The 20,994-nt window shown below is 31.8% G+C and overlaps 1 protein-coding gene and 1 non-coding gene across 2 annotated transcripts in view; one reads left to right on the forward strand and one right to left on the reverse strand.

The window, feature by feature from the left end:
* Window positions 1-20,994, reverse strand: part of GALNTL6 (polypeptide N-acetylgalactosaminyltransferase like 6) — an 888,106-nt gene that overhangs the window by 501,162 nt on the left and 365,950 nt on the right. The window contains exon 5 of the mRNA XM_006906317.2: window positions 18,696-18,862. Within this exon, the coding sequence (XP_006906379.1) occupies window positions 18,696-18,862 (167 nt within the window). The remainder of the gene's footprint in view (window positions 1-18,695; window positions 18,863-20,994) is intronic.
* On the forward strand, window positions 8,550-8,668 carry LOC112475188. Its single transcript, XR_003044597.1, has one exon. It is a non-coding gene; the product is annotated as a 5S ribosomal RNA (ribosomal RNA).

Genomic DNA, 20,994 nt, shown 5'->3' on the forward strand with positions numbered 1-20,994 from the left:
AGAAGGCAAACAAGCACATGAAAAGATGCTCGACATTATTATTCATTAGAAAAATGCAAATCAAAATCTCAGTAAGAAACTAGGTCATGCCTAGCAAAATGACTTAAAAAAAATATTTTAACTATTGTGAGTGAGCATGTGGAGAAATGGAAATGCTCACAACTTACTGATAGATTGGAAAAGGGTGCAGCCATAGAGGTTTCATAGTTCCTCAAAAGGTTAAACATACATGTGACTCAGCAACTTGACTTCTGGGTATATACCCAAAGTAATGAAAACATGTTCTTAATAACTTGTACGAGAATGTTCATAGTTGACTTACTGATAATAGTCAAAAAGAAGCAGCGATTTAAATGTCCATCCACTGATGAGTCAACAAATACAATGGGATATATCAATTCATGGACTATTAATTCACAAAAAGAAATAAATTATTGATACATGCTATGGCATGGATAAAACGCAAAACATTATGCTAAAGCCAGTTACAAAAAAAAAAAACACATTGTATTATTCTATTTATATAAAATTTCCAGAAAAGGCAAATACAAAGAGGCAGAAAGTAGATTAGTGGTTACCAGAAGCTGGGAGAGAGAGGAATAGGGAGTGACAGCTAATGGGTACCAGTTTTCTTCTTGGGGTGATGAAAATATTCAAAAATTGGATAGTGGTGATGGTTTCACAAGTCTGTGAATATGGTAAAAAACAAAATTGTATACTTTAATATGGTAAATTTTATAGTATGTTAATTACATATCATAAAGTTTTCATTAGAAAAATGAAATATTTTTAAGAAAAACAACCAATCATATTTTACCCAAAGCACAGATCTCAGCTTCTTTGCCCAAAATTCTTAGAGAAAATGACAAATGATAAAAATAAGGAATAATCCTTATAGGAATATTTAGAGGTTTACGGGCATACCTCATTTTATTGTGCTTTTGTTTATTGCACTTCACAGATACTGCATTTTTTACAAATTGAAGATTTGTCGCAACCCTGCATAGAGCAAGTCTGCTGGCATCATTTTTCCACCATTTGCTCACTTTGTGTCTTTGTGTCACATTTTGGTAATTCTGGTAATATTTCAAATTTTTCATTATTATATTTGTCATGGTGATCTGTGATCAGTGTTCTTTGATGTTATTATTGTAATTGTTTTTATGCACAATGAACCACACCCATATAAGAGGACTAACTTAAATCGATAAATGTCATATATGTTCTGACAGCTCCACAGAACAGCCATTCCCCTGACTCTCTCCCTCTCCTCAAATCTCCCTATTTCCTGAGACACAACAGTATTAAAATGGGGCCAATTAATAAGCCTATAATAGCCTCTAAGAGTTCAAGTGAAAGAAAGAGTTGCATGTCTCTTACTTTAAATTGGAAGCTGGAAATGATTAAGTTTAGTGAGGAATGCATGTCAAAAGCCAAAACAGGCTGAAAGCTAGGCCTCTTGCACCAGTTAGCCAAATTGTCAATGCAAAGGAAAAGTTCTTGAAAGAGATTAAAAGTGCTACTCCAGCAAACACATGAATGATAAGAAAGTGAAACAGCTTTAGTGCTGATATGGAGGAAGTTTTAGTGGTTAGGAAATCAAACCAGTCACAATATTCCCTTAAGCCAGAGCATAAACCAGAGTAAAGCTCTAACTCACTTTAATTCTATGAAGGCTGAGAGAGGCGAGTAAGCTGCAGAACAGTTTGACATTAGCAGAGGCTTGTTCGTGAGGTTTAAGGAGTTGTCTCCATACCATAAAAGTGCAAGGTAAAGCAACAAGTGCTGACGTAGAAGCTGCAGCAAGTTACCCAGACCTAGCTAAGATAATAATGAAGGTGGCTACACTAAACAGCAGATTTTCAGTATAGAAGAACGTCTTATCTTGAAAGAAGATGCCATCTAGGACTTTTATTACTACTAGAGAAAAGTCAATGCCTGGCTTCAAAGCTTTAAATGACATGACAACTTGTCTTGTTAGGGGCTAACGCAGTCGGTGACTTTAAGTTGAAGTCAGTGCTCATTTACCATTCCCAAAATCCTAGGACCCTTAAGAACTATGCTAAATCTACTCTGTTTGTGTCTTATAAATAAAACAAAGCCTGGATGACAGCACATCTGTTTACAATATGGTTTACTGAGTATTTTAAGCCCATTGTTGAGACCTACTTCTCAGAAAAAAAAGATTCCTTTCGAAAAATGACTGCTCATTGACAATGTACCTGGTCACCCAAGAGTGCTGATTGAGATGTACAATGAGATTCATGTTGTTTTCATGCCATTCTGTGGCCCATGAATCAAGTAGTAATTTTGATTTTAAAGTGTTATTATTTAAGAAATCTATTTCATAAGGCTACAAGTGTCATAGATCCTGATTTCTCTCATGGATCTGAGCAAAGTAAATTGTAAACCTTCTGGAAGGGATTCACCATTCCAGATGCCATTGAGAACACTCGTGAATCCTGGAAAGAGGTCAAAATATCAACATTAACAGGAGTTTGGAAGATGTTGATTCCAGCTCTCATGGATGACTTTGAGGGGTACAAAATTTCAGCAGAGGAAGTAACTGCAGATGTCATAGAAATAGCAAGAGAACTAGAATTAGAAGTGAAGCCTCAAGATGTGACTGAATTGCTGTAATCTCATGATCAAACTTGAATGGATGAGTTGCTTCTTATGGATGAGCAAAGAAAATGGTTTCTCAAGATGGAATTTACTTCTGGTGAAGATGCTATGAAGGTTGCTGAAATGACAACAAAGGGTTTATAATATTATATAAACTCAGTTGGTAAAATAGTGGCAGATTTGAGAGGATTGACTAGTTTTGAAAGAAGTTCATCTGTGGACAAAATGCTATCAAATAGCATTGTGTGCTACAGAGAGATCATTCATGAGAGGGAGAGTCAATCAGTACAGCAAACTTCATTGTTGTCTTATTTTAAGAAATTGCCACAGCCACCCCAACCTTCAACAATCTCCACTCTGATCAATCAGCAGCTATCAACAATGAGGCGAGAACCCCCACCAGCAAAAAGATTACAACTCCCCGAAGGCTCAGATGATGGTTAGCATTTTTTATCAATAAAGTATTTTTAAATAAAGGCATGTATACTGTTTTTTAAAAAAATTATAATGCTATTGCATACATAATAGATTACATTATAGTGTAAACATAACTTTTAAATGCACTGGGAAACCCACAAATTCATGTGACTCACTTTATTGCAATATTCACTTTATTGCAGTGGTCTGGACTCAAACCCACAAACTCTCTGAACTATGCCTGTATTCAACTTCCCTTTATATTACTGTTTGCATTAGAATGCTTTCAGTGAATTGTATGAATTCATATATTTTGCCTAACAGAGGGCAGTTAAATAAAATCTACAGTTCAAAGTACAATAGGAGCATACACTGTTAAGATAATGTTCAGATTTGCTGGAGTACCACTTAAATTTAACCGTTATAAAAATGAATTTATTTTCACACAAAACAAAATTTATTCTCATTAACATTCTATTGCAGATAAGAAAAGAAATAAACAATTTGACAAGTTGAAAATTAACAAAGAAACTGAAATTAGGATGAGATGTTCTAAATGCCTTCATTGTGAAAAAAAACAAACAAAAAATTGAAATGTGACCATATTTAGATTGTCACTTAGTTTTCTTTCATGGTAAATTATATGGAATATATTTTACAGCTTCCAATTACATTTTTAAAAACTTTAAGGGAATAGCTTTTCTTTGTACTGAAATCCCATTAAAATAGATTACTTATGTTAATTATTGCATATTAGTGTCAAAGTTTTTATTATTTTCTACAAAAGTTAAGTATATATCTTTGCACACTAAAAAAAATAAATATAAGAATATGTAAATTAAAAGTAAAATTCCACTAGAATAACATTCTGGAGTTGAATATTCAAAGGGTTCAGGTAAAAACATCAAAAAAGAGCAACATAAAATATTTAATAAAATGATCTTTTAAAATCATAATCATGTAAATAAAAGACAAGCATTAATTTCATCTAGTTCATAATGTAGTCTCTCAGATATACATTTTTTAAAAAATTGGCTGATAGTATACATACTTTATAAGTCAATGTGTATGTACTTTATTCACTTTGTATATTATAAAATTCATAATTTATGTTATTAAGCATTAGGAACCTATGATAAACCTATGATAGAGTAGCTACTAAAATTATGATAGTTTTTAACTATTTAAGTATAAACTGAGAAATACCAACAACCAATTTATTTATAATTTATTTCAAAAGATGTTAATTTGAATTCCATCAAATCGCTGTTTATTTTTATATAATATTTTATATAATTGTATGTAATATTTTTGTATAATATTTTAAGGTAAATACACAATTGATATTATTTAATTAACTAACATTTACCTTGTTCCAAAAGTTTACAAACTAAACAGGTGATCTTTCATCTTCTCTGCAACCCTTGAATGCTGTATGCATTATTATATTTATTTTTTGAGGATGATAAAATAGATGTTGAGTCGAAGTCTCTTTCTTATTCTACTTAGCTGCTTCCAAGCATTGGTATCTAGTCCTAAGAAGTGTACTCAAGCTCTGGAACTGCCAAATGTTTCTTTTACATGCGGTAAAGAATTATTTAAGGACCATAAATTCAATATTGGAACTTTATATCAGAATATATAGCATATAACTCAGGTGGCTCTTTTGGTTAAGGATGACTGAAAAAGTTATTCCAGAATCAAAGCACTTACAATATCCCTGCTCTTCTAGAAGGACTATATAAGTACCATTATAAAACTATTTCTAGACCTGTCTCTATGGAAGGTAAGTAGTACCTGCAGGTGACATAAGATATTTAATACTTACTTATTGGTATATTGAAAAACCAAAGCTGCCTTCCTGATAATATTATACCCATGTTATTTATAGACATACTTTCCTGGTATATTTTTCAGTTTTGTAATAAAAGATAACAGGATTTCTCAGGTACATTTTAACTATCATTTTTTGTCCTTAGTTAATACTGAAAAAAAAAATTAGAATCTTTTCCACTTTGTAGAGCATTAATGGTGTTGACAAAAAAGTTTAAAAGTTCAGAGTTTTGTAAATTTACATTGTTTCTGAGATGTATTAATGAGACATGTACATATTTAAATTTATTAATTTAAATTTCTTAGGAAGAAAACATGTATGCATTAAGATTTATATGGTATAACTAAACCACTAATTCAAGGAGACTTTGTTCATTCGTAGAAGTAAAAAATGGAACATGTCTGCATTATTAATATGTCCATTTAAATAAAAGATTTAGTACAACCCCTACCCCAATTTCTTGTACATAAATCAGAACATGGCAATATTTTTAAAAAGCTAGAACTGACTGAAATTAAAATATACTTAACAACATATAGGACCAGAATTCTTTTACATAGTTTAAAGCAGTTTTTCTAGTATATACCACATGCAGGCATATGAATAGCAACAAGATTATACTCTTAATAGTATCACCTCCAGAAAACTTGTCCATCTAGTGGCCTTATGGGACAATTCATTATTTGGTAAATTTGCCAAGGTCTAATATGACTGAACTGTGCAACTTCTGAAACCCAGTTCTGTCAGCAGATCTCAGCAAAAGCTCAAGTTAATTATTAATACGAGTAAGCACATAGAAATGAAAATACATCCTCATAAGCAGGCCTTTTCTTTTTTTCAATAAGGCCAGTATAGAAGAAAATAACAAGCCTACTTGTTAGTCAATAAATGGAAACAAATACTAGAAGAATCAAAACACTAGATACCCATGTGAGCTGAACTCCCTCTCTTGCCTTTATTCTCTCTCTTGCAATACAACCACATCCATCTGGTTGCAGTCAGATCTCAGAGGTTTGGGGACGATCATGACTCTTTTAAGGGACTTTGCACCTCTCTATTGGAACGCATAAGGTGTTAATTTTAAAGCTTAAATCTCAGAAACTATTTCTAATTCCTGAGTGCCTTCATGTATTCCTGAGTGTCTTCTTGAGAACTTTCATGTGTCTACAATTCATCTACCCATAGTAATCAATTAGTCAGCGTCTGGCAAGGTGTTAATAATTTTTTTTAATCCTAAGAAAAGCAGAAAGAGTATTATATGTCTTATAAAAAGACTACTATAAAATATGTCATTTACGTTAATATGGCAGTTACCAACAAAATTATTTTTTTGCATTCCTAAATTTAATGAATTTAAATGGTTGTAACCACTTTTGCAATTTGTATCTATACATAAATTTGCCAGATTTAGCAAACAAAATAGGACACTAGTTAGATTTGAAGTTTTATCTAAAATTCAAATTAAACTGATATATTGTTTTATATGTTAACCAGATCTATACAAAAACAGTCAACAGAAAGCCATACACACACACACACACACACACACACATACACAGATACACATACAGTTTCTATATAACCTTAAGTAATATGGATATGAAATAAGATGTTTAGTAATAAAAAGTGGGAGAAAATAAACATTAGAAAGTTCCCTCTGAGCCCTAACAATCACCAAAACATATGCTGTCAAATTATCTATTTCAAATTCTCCACAATCTTGTTTCAATTTGAAATGAATGCAGATGAATTGCTGCTCTTTTCACAGTGATATAAGGCTTAGTTTTTTGACATGGCCTGTGTATAACAAAGCTCTTAATGGAAGCTGAAATTGTCTTCAATTGTACCCAGTATATAAAGGTGGGTCATCCAGGCTTTTTAAGCTCTTAAAATGTCTCCGATTTTTGTCAGGGTTACAAAAATAATAGGACTTCATGAACTTTTGCTCTTATTTAAAAGTTAAAACTTGGAGGAATGCACTACATACATTATGATTTTCTTAGAAGATTTACTATATTAGGTTTGGAGTTTACAGCAAAAAAGAATCTGAAGAAGAGCAAGGAAAGGATGGAAACAGCTGTATTGCAACTGTGGACACTAAGAGAGTTAATTCATTGACTGTGAAAATGGAGGGAACTTTTGCATTTATGATTTATTAATTAATTTAATAAATATTAATTAAGCACCTACTGTTCCATATTCTAGGCATTGGGGATATAGCAGTGATAAAAACAAGCAACGGTATCTGCCCTCATGGAGCTGATAGTTGCAGGTGGGGAATTGGGCCATACATATGTTACTTTAATTTGAATAAAAATTATTTTAAAAAATTTCCTGTTTTTATCATATACATTAATTATTATTTTATATATAATATTACATCTTATATATAACAATATATATAAATTTATCTTACTGTTTCCATTAGCTTCATTTTGATTAGGGATAATCAGGTATGAAACACATTCCTCTGCACATTTATTTAAAATTCTAAATCTTTGTATATAACATTGGGTCAAATGTATTCAATAAATATTTCTTTTCCCATCCCATATTATCCTGCCACTGAGACTCAACTTTAAAGAAATGCCATCCTTTTTCAACTGTTAATAGATTCATGCTCTTGGAATTAAAAATTCCTAGAGATCAAAGAATTTTTCAATCAAAATAAATAAAATTTATTTTGTATTTAATATAAAACTCTTTTGACACTGATCATAAATAAATTCTGATCCTAATTTAATTACATCTACCATATTCTGATTTCTTGAAATTATCTTTTCCTGGAAAAATCAAATAACATGCTTAAAATAATTAATACCATACCCTATATTACTTACAACCTCTCTCAGATGGGGTAACCTAATAGATCATGAGCTTGTAACATTAAGAAATAATTGTTGCAAAGAAGTGTAGTTTGTTCCCGGAAGTTCCATTATCTCTGACATATGTCATTATTGTGCACTGTCAAAGTTTTCTATTTTGTGGAACCGCTCATCCACTTTAATTAATTAAAGGAACTGAAGAAACAAACTCTAATAGCTAAAACCTATTTTTATACATTTAATTTTGAAGAAGTGAATGATTTCTACTTTCAGGATGAGTAAATGAGTAAATATACAGATTGGTTCAATTCACAATGATTTTTTTGACTATTATCCAGAATCATAAAAAAAAAAAAAAATGATGATCGTCTTCTTCAAAGAGTTCATTGGCTGGTAGTGGGGAGATAGATAGAAACTCATATCCAAACAATGTGAAAATTGCAGTGGTATTGACTCAATATCGTGGTAGTAAATAAAAATTAATTCCAAAGGTTTATGGGTTTCTATGGGCTGTCTACTGCCCAAGCACTTTACACATGTTCACTTTAATACTTAATAACCATCTTATGAGATGGGCACCATTATTATCCCCATTTTACTGTTGGGGGGAATTGAGTCATAGGTTTTTGTTGTTGTTGTTGTTATTGTTTTAAAGTAAACTTTTCAAGGCCTCACAGTTAGTAAGTGGCATAACCTGGGAGGCATAATATGGGAGAGTTTACAGGAAAGTGGGCTGAAGGTGTTATATTAGTCTTAAAAGATTAGTTAGAATAAGGGGCATAGAAAAAAGGGAAGTGTTATAGATATGTTTCAGGTAGAGAGAACAGGATTTAAAAAAACACAGGACTGTCTACGGCCATGCCACCTTGAACAAGCCCGATCCCGTCTGATCTCGGAAGCTAAGCAGGGGAGGGCCTGGTTAGTACTTGGATGGGAAACCACCTAGGAAGACCAGGTGCTGTAGGCGAAAAAATAAAGGATTGTAAAATGACAAGGTCCTTGCAATCTGTGAGGTCAAATAAACAAACAAAAAAACATAGGATTGAAAAATAAATGGTGTGTGGAGGAAAAATGTGCCTTCTTGGTTTTGCAATGGTAACAAAGGAAGATAGAATATAGAGAAAGATGAGCTAGATAGAGAGCAAATTAAGGGCTTCTTGACGGACTTTGATCTGTTAAGGGTGGGGATTTGTTTAGGCCTCCAGAAGCCCTAAAAAGTTTTAACAAGAGAGGTGTTTGGATAATAGTGCTTGTTATAAAGATCGGTTTGACAATGGATGATGAATTTCAGTGGGACAAAGCTAGGGGCAGAGAAAACAAGTGAATTGAGTGAACAGAAGCCACTGTAGAATGGAACTTCAAACGGGGATAACTTAAAAAGTATTCAGCAGATAAATTTGGCAAGACTTGTTCATTAACTGGATGTGGGGAATGAGGAAAAAAGAGAAATCACAGGTATAATTCTCAAATATCTAGTTTGGATGGATGATGATGTCATCAAAAGGAGACATAAAATTATGAATAAATAGTTAAAACTGGGAGAGGTTAGACACATTAAGTTTGAAATATCTGTGGGTCATTTAAGCCCAGAAGTTCTGTGGTTTGTTAAATGTTCAGGTCAGAAGAGAAGAGTTTAATTGTATTGAAAGTAGGAATTGATCACTCAAACACAGTGCACACAATAGCATAAGCTGTGGGTGGTGAGAAGCAGCAATGTCCAATGGAGAGGAAGAAAAGACTGTAGAAAAGCCAGAATGATTGTTAAACAATGCCCTGGGTAAGAAGGAGTGTTGTTGCAAGCAATGTCAAATAAAGCAGAGAGGTCTGATACTAAATTATTACATACTTTAAATAAATTAATTTATTTTTATTTCCTAAATCATCCATTTAGTGAAAATAAATTATGAATTATTTACTTAAGCTAAGTAGTTAATAAACCCTCAATAAAGAGCTCACTGGCTTCTGTAATACACAGAGTTACAATTTTTAATGGTAGTCTCACAAGTTCAGAAGGAACTTTATGAAATCATAGGGACACCAGAGGTCTCTGAAGATAGTGTGTTTGCTCTTTGTAAAGGTAAAGGGGTCTTCCTACCACTTTGCAACTATTCAAAGGCAATAGTCCTTAAACAAATAAACTATTATTTGTTTCATAATTTTTATAACCTATAAAGCATAGAAACCAATCTGAACTCAAAGTTGTCCGAGATAAAATTAGAGGTCAGCTAGTTCAATTTCAGCTCTTTATATCAAGTACAAAAATGGCCAAAATGTATTGAGTGCTTATCTTGTTCTCAGCCACTCTCCTTTTGTTCCCAGCCCAGCTTCCCTCTATCCCAGACCAACTCTCATTATCTGTGGATATTTTATACCAGAGTGGCCCTGGACAATCTAAAAAGTGTCTTGGTTTTTGTGAAATGAAGCAGCCTTCTTAGGCTGCCTAACTCTGGAATGATACGTCCAGAATAAAGACAAAATCAGATGACCTACACAGGGCCAGCCTAAGTTCTATTCACTTCAATAAATTTTACTTTATATGAGCGTGTAAACCTATATGAACATATTTAACTATGTTTTATGACCAATTTTATTATTTTGTGAGCCTTTCAGAAAGTTAGAAACTTTGTTTGCTCCAGGAAAAAGGCTCTGATTGGCCCCCTGTAGTCTTAGAAGGCCATTATGGATACTGGAATCAAGTTTTTATAATTCTCATGAATCCTCTATTGAGATACTTGTATATACACAGTGAAATGATGGTTTCTATTTCAATCCTGATCCTAAGACAAAAAAACGGGTAATAAATTAGATTCAATTATCTAGAGTGTCTATATAATTGTACCATGGTTTTATTAAATTCAAGATAGTTATCAGAATAGTTTCAGTTTCTCAGAATTAGATGTCTGAAAAAACTACAGAGAAGGGGAACCCTGCATACCTAGCATAAAAAATCGTCAATTTTATCTAAGCATGTAAAATTGACCTAGTGTGTGACTGAGGCGGTTGCCTTTCTGAGTCTCCTTTTACTCATCTATAAAATCTTACAAATGTACAATGTCACCTATAAATGCCTCATCTTAAAGATACTATCTACTATTCAATTGTGGAATTGTTACCCACTTGGCATAAAACATTTAATTCTTATAAGAAGCATTTTGTTAAAATATGTTTCATAAACACAGAAGAATTTGATGGTTAAAACTTGACAGCTCATCAAAAATCTTGACTGATGAGAGACTGATAATTTTCTAAGTGTTATAATTCAGGATAAAGAAGAAAATATTTGTGTTGTTTTGCGGTGTCAATGCAATTATTATTTTTTTTAAATTAAGAGCATATGGATATTTAGACATCAGAAAGAGCTGCCTGAAATACTAAACACTGTATTATTAATGCTCACAGCTGAAGTTTGCTGACATGAGGAATAATCATAAAACATAACCTTTCATTTCATCAGAGAAAGTTATGCCTGTCTAAGATCTGAAGCCCAACATCCATAAAATGGTTCGTACAAGTGACACCCTACTCAAAACAGCTGTCTGCAAGGAAAATAAATGGAATTTAATCTGCCATAAAATAAAATGCACAATTTATTTTTCTTGAGGAAGTCATGCCCTTGTAGCATTGGTGAACTGTAACAGTTTTGCTTTGAAAAGAAGCATTTCCTTCTATGCTAAACCCATATTAATTCAACCATGTGAAATTTTTCTTTAGAGAAGGCAACTGGAATGCCCAATCACCCTATCTACCACCTGATGATGGGGGCTACCATTCTCTGTCTTTAAAAGGACTGATTTAAAATAGAGCCCTAAATCATTGTTGTATCCAAAGACAAATAGGTTTTAAGATGCTTGTTATGAAGGAAGAAATATATGAAATTGCCACTCATCCATTTAATGTCCTATGAAAAATCAATTTCACATGTTTCAAATCAATATGTAAGCAGAGAACAGAACAGCAAATGATCAAAATATTAGTTAGAAAAATGACAATTGGATGAGACTTATCATCTCTTTAAAACAAAAATATTAGAAAAAACACTTTAGAAGCAACTTATTGGGCAAACATAAATATTTTAACCACCATTTGACTGACTACTCCATACAGGCAGTTTTAAAAGACACCTCACAAAAGAGGTACGGTACATTTTAATTTGTTGATTTCATTCATTTTTAAGTACAAAATATTTTTTAAATGACAAAGGAAAACAAAATAATAAAATTTTCCAACTTTGAAATTTGCTCTAATATTATACATGATATCTAACGTACAGGGCAACTGGACACTGGAACTTAGGCTCTGCCTCTTTATTCTATTACAAGTTTTACAAAATACTTATTTTTGTGTTCAAAATTAGCCTAAAAGCATTTCATTTTGGTGACTACATTCTCTCAAACTACATATTCGCATTCTGCATTAGAACATTTAAAAGGAGTTTTTACTAAAACTAACTACTTAAGAATGTCTTTGTATGGAAGCTTCAACAAATGTATCTTTATAAATTAAATATAAATCCCACTGAATCTTAACTGAAACTGAAATTAATTTTATTGACTTTAGATATAATTACTTTCTTTAGAAGACAGAAGAGTAAAATTTCCATAAGAATTTTTTGGCAGTGCTCTGAAACTATCAGTGCCAGTTTAATAAAGGCTCATTTAAAACACAATTCATTCAGAATACACATACGTTTATGTCAAGATCCTTTATACTAAGTAGTAAAATAAACACCGACTTAAAAAAGGTTTGTACTGGACTAAATAAAGCATTCTAGTAGTAATTATGAGGATTGTAAATGTGTGTGTAACCCTCAGTAACGCTTGAAAATTGGAGAGATTACTCACATTAGCTCTGTAGAGGAAACTGAGAATATAACAAAATGCTACTCCAAACATTAGGGCAAAGGGAAAGTTCAACGAGGATCCATAACTCTCAAGATTTTTGTCAGATAAATTCTTTGGTTTACATTGACAGCTATACCATGTGTGATTCAAATTTTAATTTAAAAATAGAGGGGGAGAAATCCCGAAAGTGTTTTGCCTTCTGATACAGATGCTACTTGAAATGTATTCTGCAACTGATGGTTATATTTTATGAATGCAAAGAGACTTTTTATGAGTTAACGTTGTAACTTCCAAAACTTACTCTTGTAGGTGGTAGGCTTGTTTTTCTCTGACCTTGAGAACACATTACTGTTTTAAATTCATATTTATGACCCTAGGAAACAGTGTCACTCTGTGTCTTAGACTCCCATTTGACTGTAAATGCTAAACTAATTGGTAAAATAGAACTATTTTATTAAAACGACCCATTTGACCATTATGCAACATGATATATGAATTTATTATCAGAAAAATGGAACAGCTTTCTTTCAGTTCTTTAGCAGATAATGCTAAATTACTAAATAGAAAAGTACACAGTTGTCTTTTATAACATTTTCTTAGTTTCTGCTATTAGTATTTAATATTATCTTGATTTTAAAATGTAATTATCCTTATAATTTAAAATATATATGAATAGTAAATCTAAACAATTCTAAGATTCATTTACGGTGACTAGCTCTCAATAAATCCAAGACATAAAAATTGCTTGTCTCATAGTCTAGTGGAGTATCTGATAGAATACCAGCACTAAAACATTTTTGTTGACTGTCATCTCAGAATCTTTATATGCACTCTAGGGTTAGTATTTTATCATATAAAATAAAAATGCACCACCATTCTTCACCTATTTTACAACCTTTTCACACTGACGATATCTTCCAACTCTGAATGGTTATAAAACTTGTGCTGATTTGTCTGCTTATGAAAACTTTCCTTATATACTTGGAGACTATGTGAGTAAAATAGAACCTGAAACTCAAGATTCAGATCATTTGTGAATTGATTTAAAAGATTTTAAAGATTTATACACATTCAACCATGTAAAGAGTCTAAGATTTTTATGGTAATATGAACCTTTAAAGAAATTGCTTTATACACACACATACACACACACATTTCTCTTTTTCAACTTGGCATGATAATTATTGAATGATTCCAAAGCAAAATAGATCTATAAAATGTTGGAAGGTATTTGTATAACAAAGAAGGAAAATTGGCGAGGGAGGGAGTAATGCCAGTAACTTGAAATTAATTATAAAATGCTATAAAACGAGTTCATAAAAAGGCAGTACAAATGTCTAAAAATTTGTAAAAATGCCAAAATCTATCAAAGTATAATAATAGATGTATAATATATAAAATAATATAGAGATAATGCTATAAGAATTCGATTCCAGTATTTACAGATTTATAAATGCACATCGATTATACAATAAACAATATCAATTACACAAAAAACAAATAGAAAAAATTATTTCATAATAACAAGTATAAGAAACAGGAGTTTTTGAAGTTATGCTATTTATGCATCCATATTGCTAATTTGATTCCAGTCTTTACAGATTTATAAATGCACATCAATTATACAATAAACAACATCAATTACACGAAAAACAAATAGAAAAAATTATTTTATAATAACAAGTATAAGAAACAGGAGTTTTTTGAAGTTATGCTATTTATGCATCCATATTGCTCACTGAAGCTTCAACTCCAATTTGAAACATATTCTGAAACTTTGATTTACATAAAAATTACACATAGATCTGGTTAAAATGATGATTGTGATATATCTGAATGGAGTCTGAAATTCTGAATTTCTAATAAGCTTTAATGTGATGTTGATACTGCTAGTCTGTGGATCACACTTTAGGCAGCAAAGATCTATGCTATAGGCAGAAAAGTAAACTGGATTTCTTTAAAGTTAGTGGCTTTTCTAGATTGGGAAGCTAGTTTCAAGTCTCTAATTTTTCCTCTAACTAGTACATGGAGCATACATAGTAGGTCTTTGTGAAACTCAAAAGCTCAGCTACTTACTTTTCTTGACTGGGAAGTTTAAAACAATCAGGGTAAGAGTGAGTGAGTGTGTGTGAATGGGAGTGTGTGAGGGAGTGAGTGAGTGTGTGTGTGTGTGTGTGTGTGTGTGTACCCAGTGCATGACAATACCTCCATACTTGCATTTAGGAGAATGTGTCAGCAACTCTCCTGTGACTATTCTCAATTTGAACTTGCATTCATCTGAGTATACACAGTTTAGAGAATTGTCAGGTTCAAATATATCCTATCTCTGAGGTTAAGCCCCAGCTTATTTCACACATTTCAACATTTTCCATGTGGATGGTGTTAAGGTTGCCTGGAGTTTGGAGATAAGTCTGGGATTAGCCCTACTTTAAAGTCATCTTAAAGCCTTGTTATAGTCCTCAAGTTAAGTTGTTAAGTATATTTCTGAGAGCTTACTAAAAATATATAACCACATTCACTACCTTTGGTACTCTTCGGATAGCAAAAAACATAGTGCTGTTGTTGGAAACTTACCTGCAGGCCTGTACCTTCATGTTTTTTATAGACAGTAGGATTATGTTCTGAGGCTAAAACAACAGTCTGTTTATCAAGCTTGGTTGAGGAAGACTATCTAAACTGAGAACTGTTAGATGGGATAGTCATTTTTCTTCCCCAAGCATTTTGATAACTGGGTCGAACCTATTCAAGCAGATTTTTTAAAATCATCACTGCAATATTTATAATTATTCAATTACAAATTATTTTTGTATTTTCTTTCTCTATTCCTACCAACTTCTACAGAATTTCCCAGTCACTATAATGTTTACATTTTTGAAACTATGAATTCCAGGTGATAAAAACCTTGTGTTATTAATGTGGCTAACATGTTGACCAGAAGGATATAAAATATAAGGCAGTAATATTTGATTAAGTCTTGTCAAAATTTTATTGCCCTTGGCCAAAGGATACTGCAGAATATCCAGGAGGATTATAGTGCAAAGACATTAAGATGCATACTGAACAGACTTTGGATTGGAATACATTTGTGAAAATAAATATAAAGTGTAACATTTCAGAAATAATTTCCTAAAGGAAGATAAAATAAAAACCATATTTTCTTTTGTACTTTAAAATTTGTCTGACCTAGTCAATTTGATTTTTAAAGAATTGTTACAGGCTTACAGTTTCTAGGTTATCCAAAAAAAAAGTATAAGTACACTTTAAAGTATAAGGTATAATAGTTTTTAAGAGCATGGCTATAGATAATATCAGAATAAAAGGGGCAGAAAAAACTTCCATTTCTGTCTTAGACACCCTGTAAACAAGAGACGACTAGTGAAAATAATCTTAAAAGGAATTTTGATAAACAGTATATGTAGTAAATCAGCAAAATTTGAGATTTTAAAAATGTGAATGCAGTCATGATTTTCCAACATGTTATGAATTACCACAATTTGTCTTCACATGCACTCTGACTGTTGCTTCTGAAGACAGATAGATGGTAGATAGATAGATGACAGAGGAGAGAGAGAGAGAGAGAGAGAGAGAGAGAGAGAGATACAGACAGATAGACAGACAGATAAATTCTTGTGGACTAGATCTAATTAAATTGAGAGCATCTCCTCAGTTATGGAGGTTATTTATAATATAATAATAGGGGAGTATTTGGTGAGTAGAAATCAGTAGTTGATAGCAATTACTCTCCTGAGTAGTTCACAACTCACTCAACCATCCAAAGCAGCTCTCCATCATAACCTCTCTCTGAGGAGTTGCTTAGATAACTAAGGAGTTTACTTATCCCCATTTGATTAAAAAAATACATAAGGCATAGGTAAGTTAATTTACCCAGTGTCATACAGTTAATAGTTGGTGTTGGGATTCTAACCTGTGTTTCTCATATTAATTTTCTATATTTCCCATTATTCAGAAAGCAGGAGCAATAGCTCTCTTAGCCTATCTGTATTCTAATATTGTATCAGATGAGATTTTGTAATTTGAGACGAAAATTTGGAAGAAGAGTCTTTCCTATTCAATGCAAAATTTAGAATTACAATATATTCTAAAAGATAATAGAAGTATTTTTATCACTTATTTTTTTCAAAGTTTACTTTTATACGTATCGGTGCATCAACATAATGAAAAGCAATATTAAAAAAATTAACCTTTTGAAAATTTAATGATTATATAATAATTTCAACTAGAGAGTTCATAGAAATAGAATATCTAAGATTTACTAAAGCCTTAAAATAATTATTATTCTTAAGAATGTCCAATAGGAAAGCAAAATCACTATTCCAAATAATTCTTTCCCTTTTGTACTATGAAACTAACACTAATGACATCGACGGTCTCTGAAAGACACTTCCCAGGTAACATATGCAGAAGGACGGTCCATCAGAGTTACTGCTTTAGAAAAGATGACAGTGATTTGAAGTCAAGACAAATGTAGATGCCACTATTTTTCCTTCTCTTTAAAGACTTTCAATCGAAAACACCTGTGAGAAATATTCAGCAAAAAATGTTCTACAAACCACGGTTTTATGCTACCAAGTGTTTCCTACTGTGTTATCCCCAGGTCAGAATTCTGCTATAATCAATCGTTTACCATGACGGAGTTAATTATGTAGAAAATTCTCCACAGATACACTGTCTGATTTCTCTTGATATCAGTCAACCAAAGAAGATTGTTTATTTGGCGATATGCAGCCCAAGATCATTGGTCTCTTTTTCATTCTTTTATTTAAAAACAAAGTGTTAGCCTTAAAACTTTAAATGCCTATTTTTAGCCTGAGGTAATAATGGCTACTCAGTTAAAATAAAAAAGAAATCAACATGTTATATAAATTAAGTTTTAAATAATAAATATCAATTTTAGATACTGGCTTATATTCTTAGGTAGTATTGAACACACATCTTCCTAAGCAACATAAGGCAAAAACTGTTTTGAAATCAACCTAAACCACCAAGTTGGTAGTTTACTATTTTAACAGAATGATGTTAGACAACATTACTTTTGTCATATAAACTTCAACACATATTAATATTAGGCAAACGATGAATCAGTATTTGAAGTGAATCACTGAAGACTAGAACTCTCTCTTAAACCTCAAAATGAACACACTAAACAGTTTTATTTTTACAGAATTTCTGAATAATATGAAGAAAATGACATTTATGCTGCAAACAAAAATTTCAAAACTTCAATTAACTCATATAATTTCAAATGTATTCTCCTGTGAGGTATAAGAATAATACGCAATCAAACTATTTTACTGCCATTCTTTCTTACAGATACACAGCACTATAAAGCAGAGATTCTTCATGCAGTGAAATATAAGGTAGAAAATTATATTCCCAAACAGATAAAAATCATTAGAAAAGGTTTTCTCCTCTCCACTCACACCAGCCAAGAAAGAGGGACTTTACTTTCCCTGCAGTATCAACAGTTCCCACATTCAAATCAAATATAATTAATGAAGTACTAATCTTAAGGAACTTTCTATTTATCCTCATATTATAAAATCAATTGTGTTTATCAGAATGTTAAAATATTAAAACTTATGTCAAATTTTCTAAAACACTGTTACATCAGATTTTTTGTTACTGTTCAGATATGATAAAATTGCTAGAAGTGCCGAGTTAAAATATTTATTTGTGTTACTTATAATTTCTAGTATTTATGAAGTAACACAAGCACAGCCTGGAGAATGCATCATACTTGTGAATAATGGATACTTTTCATAAACAGAAACAGATTTTACAGTTCTACTAGAATATTTCACCACTCATATGTACTTATGATAACATATTTTGCAGTGTTTGTCCCGAAGCTGAAAGCAGAATTTGAGGCATCTTGCCAACACTTGTCTAATTTACAACAGGAGTGTAATACGAATTTCTTATAGCTTCTCAAATGATACCAACAACTTCTCATTTGGTTTCTTTTACATTTGGCCAACATTTTATGAAATCACAACATAGACAAAACTTCATAATCACCTTTCAGATAGAATCATAAAGAAACATCGCAATAATCCTCTGCCTTCTTGTAAAGCTGCAATGTTTATGTAGGTGATAACAGAATCAGATAAAGTATTATTAACTGCACCTTACCTCTATCACTGAAGTCATCTACTAGAATGATTTCTGCTATCAGACTCTCCGGGGTTCGGTTAATTATACTGTGTATGGTACGCAGCAGTGAAGTCCAACCTTCATTATGAAATGGGATAATGATGCTGGTGTTTGGCAGTCTTTCCAGGTACATCTTGTGCTTACAACTGGAGATAGTAAAGGAAGAAAGAAGCCAGGTCAAATTCAAAACTGAAGTATATCTTATATTACTATTTCTGCATTATGTTATCAGACGAATGTGAAAACTAGACTCTGTTTAATGCTCTCTCAACCAGAACTTGTACATCATAATAGTTACTCTACTCATTCTCGTAATTAATTAATAATCTCCTTTCACACTCACTCTTAAAAGAAAGAATTATTTATCCTCTTTTGTAGCGAGGGCTCAAATACTGGGTAAGAACTGCATTGAAATATTGTGTTCTTGTTAACTTAAAATTTTCCTATTGTTATCTAATAGTAATAAGGATAAATTTTATGCATTAAATTGTTTAGGTTAAGGTTTAGATGAGTTTCCTTGGAAAGTTTTGGAAGTTCAATTTCTTTAATCAGTTTTGGTTGTGATATGTTTCAATGGCTGCATAACACACAGCTTTAGGGGGAAAACAGTCTTAAAATGAAATACATGAAGATTTAATCTTAAATAACCACATACTGGTACAACCACATAATAAGATTACATTAAGATCCAAATCAAGACATTATCACATCCGTAATGGAAATTAAAAAAATAAATGTTGATTTCCTCGCTGTGAAACAAACTGATTCCAAAAAAAGAAGTGGGCTTTAACTTTAGGTGTAGTTAAAAGCAGCTTAATACATGTAATTGCTATTTTTGCATATCCGTGATTAACTTATAATCCACACAAGGGCAGGGACCTTGTCTCAAATCTCATTTAATTACTATCTCAGCATTGGGCATAGTTACCCAAAGTTTATTAAGACACATGAATTTATTTAAGTTTGTGAAATCTTTGAGCTACTTTAAAACTAAAATAGGGTAAAATTTTAATCTGTTATCAAATTCTGCATTTTTCCTGGTACAGATAACCTCAAAACAAAAACGAGAGTTGAAATCTAGAAACAGAGTTTCTATTTTAATGCAGGAACATGTAATGCTTCATCTTTTGTCAGAACACAGGCTACTATCTAGTCTAGGTGAGAAAACAAAACATAGCAGGATATTAAAATGTGATATATTCTACCAAGATACATAGAAATGTGCCAGAATATTCAAAACATTACTTGAAATGTTTTTTCCAGTCAATTACTTGAAATGTTTTTTCCAGTCATTTCAATACTTAATTTTACTATGATCTCAATAGAATATATTAAATATTGCTGTGGATCTAAATCAAGAGATATTGCCTTACAGCTTGGGAAGATATGACAAAATGTAATTAAAGCCAAAAAACTTAACTATCATAGAAGATAAAATAAAATTAAATATCTTAGACAAATTATTTAAATATACAAATATAAACATTTTGTTTTTTATCCTGTCCCTTTATCAATTATTTAATCTCAGGAGTTTTTATTTGTAACAATATTTATAAAACAAGTAGATTTTGATGTTTGCAAATACAATGAAAAGAGTTGGAAAAACCATCAAAATGATACCATGAAATGAGCATTGAATTCTAGAAAAAAACCTGAAGTTCATTTTAGCGTAACGTAAAATGGTAAAAAAAAAAAAAAAAAAAGAAAAGGTAATACATGAAACAGATCTGTCAAGAGCGTAGTGACATAGAGGCTTTCACATATAATGCACAAATCTGAAAAAGAGTGCTAAAGTAATTCAGCACATCTGTCACACTTATATGGAGCCATCCATTCTTCTCAACAAAACCAAAGGCCCAAGATAATTGTGCTTCCCTATATCAATATCAGGATAACTGCACCAGCTTCTGCAAACCATCATACCCGATCATGTTCTGGGAATATAACTGATATTCCCAAGAAGGCATGTTATTTTTTAAACATTAAGATAAGACATTGTACATATCACTTGCATATTAATTAAATAAGAACTGCATTCAGAGTAATATCCTATAAGCAATCATTAGGCTTATGACTTTAAAGTTTAACAGCTATATGCAATCCATTCAGAAAAAAGGCAGACATAAAGGGAGGCAAGACTGAAGACTCATAAAAATGTTTTCAATAATTTCAATAATTTCTATCTATGTAAGCTTAAATTACTACCACAGATGAGACGTAAAAGTAACCCTTCATTCCCTCACGTCAAGGATAGTTGGAGAACAAACAGTCCTATAGC

Source organism: Pteropus alecto, unplaced genomic scaffold, assembly GCF_000325575.1.
Source record: "Pteropus alecto unplaced genomic scaffold, ASM32557v1 scaffold50, whole genome shotgun sequence".
In the NCBI taxonomy this organism is placed as follows: Eukaryota; Metazoa; Chordata; class Mammalia; order Chiroptera; family Pteropodidae; genus Pteropus; species Pteropus alecto.